Source organism: Melitaea cinxia, chromosome 29 (assembly GCF_905220565.1).
Source record: "Melitaea cinxia chromosome 29, ilMelCinx1.1, whole genome shotgun sequence".
In the NCBI taxonomy this organism is placed as follows: Eukaryota; Metazoa; Arthropoda; class Insecta; order Lepidoptera; family Nymphalidae; genus Melitaea; species Melitaea cinxia.
In genome coordinates this window covers 424,798-431,742 of record NC_059422.1, presented here as the reverse complement: position 1 = coordinate 431,742, position 6,945 = coordinate 424,798, and the positions used below count along the sequence as shown (strand labels likewise).

The following is a 6,945-nucleotide window of genomic DNA, read 5'->3' as shown; positions in this document are numbered from 1 at the left end:
TGAAATAAAATGACCTCGGAGGCAACATGCCTGTGTGATGAAAACTCAGATAAGGCCCTCGGTGAGGAACCACACAACACCCAAAAGAAGTTGCATCTTTTACTTTAACTGCTAAAAGATTGTTCCAAATAGAATTTTAAATAAGCGACCAGATTGTAAAAGATTCAACGACTAAACAGGAAGACAGTTCGGTGTTTGGTAAGATTATTTTATTTAAGCTGAGAATTCTTGTGTATGTTTTTGTAGAAATTCTGTTAAAATACAGCCATACATACTTGATACATAACTATACAGTACTTTCGTATGTAGGAGATATTCATTCAAACTATATTTTAAGTTCATTGTTTGAAATAATTAGGTACCCTCAAGTTTTAGTTACTAGTTTTTTTTTTTTTTTTTTTTGAATTATATTCATTTGTGACGAAATCTTGTTCCTTAGTTACATTTCACATAGATTATACAAAATATATAATTCTGTTAATATATTGATTGTTTTATCGTTATTGCTTTCACAATAAGATATACAAAAAAAATTGTAATTAATTGTTATTTCTCATTTAGACATCCTCTAAAGGATACAACACAAATATGTCACTACACTTAACATTCACTTAACCAGACAAAACTAACACTAATACATTTGTCTCTGTCTGTCACACGTAACCACACCTCGTTAGAAAGGGACGGGCTATTGTAACACGGGCTGTATCTCCATCTAATTCCATTCTACTGTACTATCTAGTGACAGAGACGACCAAATCTTCTACATTGCCAACTCTGAGACAGTTCTTGTGTGTCTGATACTTTTATTCCATCATCGCACAGCGCTAAGATCTATTCTCTCTCTCTAATATGTGTCAGAATTTCTTCACGCATCACTAGCGCAGCACTGCCCAGTACTAAGTCATGTTGTCTCCCTCCCACACGCACAGAAGTTATTTACGAGAAGTAGAAAGCAGGAGTCGGCACTGTAGCAGGCAGTTTTGAGACAGCTCACATCACTTCAACACACATTTCACTAGGCCACGACCGAGAGATGTCGAGTAGTCCAATCGCCTGCGGGAAGGAGACAGGCCGGTCCCTCCCATACGCACAGAAGTTACTTGCGAGAAGGAGTAAGCTCGAGTCGCCACTGTAGCAGGCTGTTTTGAGTCAGCTCACATCACTTTAGCACACATTTCACTAGGAGAGGACCGAGAGAGATGGCCAGTAGTCCAGTCGCCTGCGGGGAGACAGGCCGGTCCCTCCCACACGCACAGAAGTTACTTGCGAGAAGTAGAAAGAACGATTCGCCACTGTAGCAGGCAGTTTTGGGACAGCTCATATCATTTCAACACACATTTCACTAGGAGAGGACCGAGAGAGATGGCCAGTAGTCCAGTCGCCTGCGGGGAGGAGACAGGCCGGTCCCTCCCACACGCACAGAAGTTACTTGCGAGACGTAGAAAGCACGAGTTGCCACTGTAGCACAGTTTTGAGTCAGCTCACATCACTTTAGCACACATTTCACTAGGAGAGGACCGTTTTGGGACAGCTCGTATCACTTTAGCACACATTTCACTAGGAGAGGACCGAGGGCGATGGCCAGGAGTCCAGGCCCAGTCCAGACAGGCCCAGTCCAGACAGGCCTAGACGGCGTGGGGCGGGCGGTCGCGGCGGCAGGGCTGCGGCAGCGGCGCCGACCAGTCGCCGGGCCCGCTGCTCGTTCGGTAGAACGAGGACGACGTGCGGTTGAAGATGGGCAGCAGCTCGTTCGCCTCGTTCGAGAGCGCCTGCGACGGACATGAGGTTACTGTTGGCTCTCATATATATATATATATATGAGATGCTATACCGGTCGGCTGCTCCTATAGCACGAGAATTAAGTTGCTTACTTTAGGAGCAGACGACCGTATTATTTATTTATTAATACTTTATTGCATAATACATTATAAATTGTACAAAAGGCGGGCTTAATGCTAAAAGCATTCTCTATCAGCCAACCTTAGGCACGTACAAGAGCAGACGTTTGTGGGTGTGCAAAATCGATTACCAGTAAACATTCAGATAAAGAAGAAAAAAAGGGAAAAAATATAGAGTAACGTTAGTGGCTTAGTATATACATAAGCAAATAATTCATTTTTTTTTTATGTCACTAGGTCGGCAAACAAGCGTACGTCTCACCTGATGGTAAGCGATTACCGTAGCTTATAGACGCCTGCAACACCAGAAGCATCGCTAAGGCGTTGGCGACCAAATCCCCAATCCCCCCAGGAGCTCTGGTCACCTTACTCACCAACAGGAACACAATACTGCTTGAAAACAGTATTATTTAGCTGTGATCTTCTGTAAGGTCGAGGTACTATCCCAGTCGGGCTGCTCCGTATTTTGAGCAGGAAGTTCCTGCTGTGCCCTACCTCAGTTATCTTTAGGAGCGTACTTTAGGAACAGACGACCGTATGTATATGTTATAGATATTCATTTATTTAACTAAGCTGTATGGTATCACTGACCCAAGCTTCGAATTGAAAACAGTTTTGATTTCTAGTTTGTCTTAGTAAAAATTACTTGACGGTAGTTACAAAATATTTAACAAAATATTCTGGTCCGTCAAGCCGGATAACCTAAAATCTCACCTTCAAGTATATCACGGCGTCTGTACCGAACCCCTCGCACGACACGAGCACTAGATCGCCGTGGAAGTACCTGGCGTACAGTCTAGATATGGGTAGACCGTAGCCGTAGCCTGAGAAAAAATAAAATGTTCATACATATTGGGTTTGGGTTAATAATAGGCGTTTATATTCTAACTTCTCTATACTTTATTCTGTACACGCGGACTTTACAAAAGCAAAAACAGAGCAGAGCAATTAATTAACAGACATCTTTAGTCGCCATCGATGACAAGAGAACAGTGAATGATACCATATATAAAAATATAAATTAGAGTGGATGGGCACAGATAAATAAATGTTTTTATTGTACTATATCCAACAATACATATTAACATAAATTTGATTCTTTTTGATCTGTGATTTTATATATGAATTGATAAGTAACAAAATTTATAATATTTTTGTGTGAAGTACTCATTTAGAAATTAATACTCATTTATGGTTTATTTTTAGACACAATAACTTCTAGTCCTTACTATTTTTATACTACTATTACTATTATTCTAATAAATACACAAAACTTAGAAAATAAAAATTCATTTCGACTAATTTTGAAAAGTCGTAAGCTATAAAACATCAGATATGACATGTATCAGCGAAACAGTCCCGAACCATAAACTCAACTGAAAAATTATCTAAACATCTCATGAGGGTAGTTCTGCAAACAGTATTTTCTAAATATACCCATCTCCCTCTTACATATGAAAAGTGAAAAAGACTCACCAGCTAATGGAACAGTGTGCGAATCAGACTTTGAAGGTTGTGGCGCTGTACTGTACATGTACTTGAACAGAAGGTCGGAGACACTCCTCGGTATACCACCGCCTTTGTCTGACATCTGGAAAGGTAATTAAGGTTTTAAACAAAGACGGAATCAGAACATAGTAAGATTGCAAACAAATTTTTAATCAAAATTACTTATAATTCGTAAAATTAAATTTAAAAGTGCTTTTGAAGATTACTTTTAAAAAGATGATTTTGAATAAAAGCATAATAGATTACAACTTAGCTACATCTAATATACAAAAATCTGGTGTAGCGGTGTTTGTTGCCAACAAACTCGTCCGAAACGGCTGGACCGATTTTTATGAAATTTCGTGTGCATATCGGGTTGGTCTGAGGATCGGCCAACATCTATTTTTCATACGCCTAAGTTTACAAGCGGGGGGGATTAAGGGAGTTAATAATATATATTGCCAAGCAACGTTTGCTGGGTTTGCTAGTAAATTTATATAAAAGTTTTTTATTTAGACCATGTTTTTTCTTTTAAGATTAACTAGTAAGTCAATACAAAATAATAGAAACACAATTCCATTTATAATCATCCATACTTCACACTATTATAACGAAATATTTGTTCCTTTGTATAAGCGTTATTTTATCATTACCACGAAAACTTGAAACACTCTTCATCATGATATAATCCTTTAAGTAGGGGGTAGTTTTGAATATTTCGAGTACTAACCTTGACCGAAACATCCTCCCTCCCACTCACCAGGTTGACCTGTATGGGGGGAGGCGAGTTCTCGTGGCTTTCCATAACAGCACGCATCGCGTTCTTGAATAGTTCGAACAGCATATGATAGAGATGTGATGGGACGTACACTATCGGCATCGGCCGGTCGCTGGGCACTGGGTAGAGGTAGTAGAGATTAGGGCTACATTTGAGGTAGGGTGTGGTAGGAAAAACTTTGGCTCAAAATTTTGAGCAGCCCGATCGGGGAACCTCAAACTTACAGTAGATAATAGTCAAACAATACTGCTTTCAAGTGTTGTGTTCCTGTTGTGAGTAAGGTGACCAGATCCACGGGATGAGCTGTTTTGATAGGTGGGTAGGGACAGCAATGCGTTCGAGATGATCCTGGTTTTATAAACGTCTATAGGCTAGGGTACCAGGTTTCCATCAGGCGGATCGTACGCTTGTGTGCCATCGAATTATTATTATATGCCGATTATGCTGTTTATTGCGGATAATCGGTAAGTTGTCCCGTTGGTAATAAATTCTTATAACAGTACCCAATTGAGTCACACTAATTTAGGCTAAAAATTTAGGATAATGTAATTTTTTGTTTAAAAAATTTTGATTCAAAAGTGTTCTGTTGTATATTATAGTAGGATTGGTACACTGTCATCAGTTGAAGTTCAATTTCAAACTTCCAAAAGTGAAAGTGAAAGACTTCAAACGTACTATAACGTTACCACTTACTTAAGTATTCCTAAAGTTAACAAAATCAACTCACATCCGTTCTGAAGCATTTCAAGTTCCGGAGACGCCAGATAATATCTATCGCAGAGGAACCTCGCGTTCTCGTACGCGTCTTTCACAACTGCGACCACATCACAAGCGGGGTCTATGGAACCGATGTGTCTCCCTCCATTTCCCATGCCATTAACAGAGGCCTGCCTACCTCCAAGCTGCTCGCCGAATAGTAACGCTGAAATAGGGAATAGAAATTTAGTTTTGTAACTTTGTCCGATACTGCAAAACTGCGGGTGTCTAATAAATGGCAGGCATTAGACGATGCTCTAGTGCAAGGACGGCAGTGGATACCAAATGAGGCCGAAAGCGGAATTTTTTAAAGTACTTTGTATCAATAGAAAAAAAATTAAGACAGGATTTTTAAAGTAATGTGGCGATGGGGGTCTTATGTATCAGCTCATTTTGGAAAAGGGGTCTCTTGGTCAAATAGTTTGAAATTCACTGCTCAAGAGGTTTGATTCTTGATCGGACTCAAAATAAATTTCTGCGTATGTTTGCCGTAATAATTATTTGAAGACTGAAGTCTTCGAGCGACGCATCCTGCCTGTTTGCTATACGGGGCCGAATTAAGGACACCGACAAAGGGACTAGTCTACGTGTTTTATGGAGCACAACGTGCAATGGAACGGGATATACTTGGATCTCTCTCAAAGATAGGATCACGCTGAAGTGGAAGTGATCTTTCTAGACCGTCGACACTAAATTTCAGCTAACTGGAGTCCTTTGAATTTTTGATCGTTTATTTCGTTTTGATATCATTGATAATGCTGCCAACGCGTAACCTCATTTATATAATAATGAGCACTCGATACACAATAACAATAAAATTTACATAACTTCTAGTACGTAGTATCAAACGTATGATAACATTTGTATTATCTATATATTAATACGTAAAACAAAAACTTTGTACCCTTTTTACGAAAATTGCGCGGACGGAGGAGTGTGAAATTTCGCACACTTATACTTTATATAGAGATGGAGTGCAGAATGCTAATATTTTTTTTAATTATGCATTAAAAATCCATTAAATTAATTTAAAAAAAAACATTACACACACTGTCTTGTATTTGACACACACGCATATATACGCTCTTTTGTTTATTATTATAGAAGTGTAGTCTTTGACAACAGAATCTTAATAATGTTCAGACTTATAATTTAAATTAATTATGGTCGAATTTCGACCAGTAGGCGACCACCAGTTTATTTGTATTATGACAATTACTAGTTCAATCCTGCGATTTTACCTGCGCTATTCTGAACGTATTTATCTATATAAATAACTAGCCGTACCATGCGGTTTAGCCCGCGTAATTTCTAATCTCGTAGGAAGGACTCGATAAAAAGTAGCCCATGTGCTATTCCAGATCTCCAGCTATTTTTCAATAAATCGGTCTATTACCTTACTATTTACTGCGTGATATTACAAACATTCATATATCCATTCTCACAAACTTTTACATATTTTTTTTATACTATTCCTCCGACACACGAGTTTGGGAAGGAGATTGGTTTCAGCTAATACTCTTTCATTCCAGTTCTCGCTTGTATTCCTCTCGCACTTTCATTCCGCATACTTGTTCTTTCTAGCATTCATCACCTTTCGCACACGGGGTGGAATCCCTTCTACTTGGTAGGTTCACTTTTACAAAAATAAAAATTAATTCCTAAAATTTTAATTTGTAAAATGACGATTCGAAAGTGCTCTTGGAGCCTATTTGAATAAAGCTATTTTTGATTTTGATTTTGATTTTACTTTTGGGTCACATGTTATACCCAATGGAAAAAATCTCATAAAACATGGACCAATGCAGACCAAATTCTCACACAGGGTTATGAGAGTATGAGATCTGATAGATTTTTATAACTCCGATGAGATTTTTTATTCTGCATTTGTCCATGTTATATGAATTTTTTTTCCATAGGGTAAATATTTGGAGAATTAAGACTAACCGGAATGTATGTTCTTGCATAATTGAGCCAAGATTGGATATTTTTTGTGTATGTTTTTGTCAGAACAAAGTTTGT

General features: G+C 38.6%; 1 protein-coding gene across 1 annotated transcript in view; it reads right to left on the bottom strand.

The window, feature by feature from the left end:
• Positions 1 to 217: 217 nt before the first annotated feature.
• Positions 218 to 6,945, bottom strand: part of LOC123667907 (pyruvate dehydrogenase (acetyl-transferring) kinase, mitochondrial) — a 60,775-nt gene continuing 54,047 nt past the window's right edge. Inside the window, exons 5-9 of the mRNA XM_045601739.1 lie at positions 4,882 to 5,089; positions 4,120 to 4,279; positions 3,378 to 3,492; positions 2,616 to 2,725; positions 218 to 1,772 (exon numbers count right to left, since the gene is read on the bottom strand). Of these exons, the coding sequence (XP_045457695.1) occupies positions 1,629 to 1,772; positions 2,616 to 2,725; positions 3,378 to 3,492; positions 4,120 to 4,279; positions 4,882 to 5,089 (737 nt within the window). The 3' untranslated portion in view covers positions 218 to 1,628. The remainder of the gene's footprint in view (positions 1,773 to 2,615; positions 2,726 to 3,377; positions 3,493 to 4,119; positions 4,280 to 4,881; positions 5,090 to 6,945) is intronic.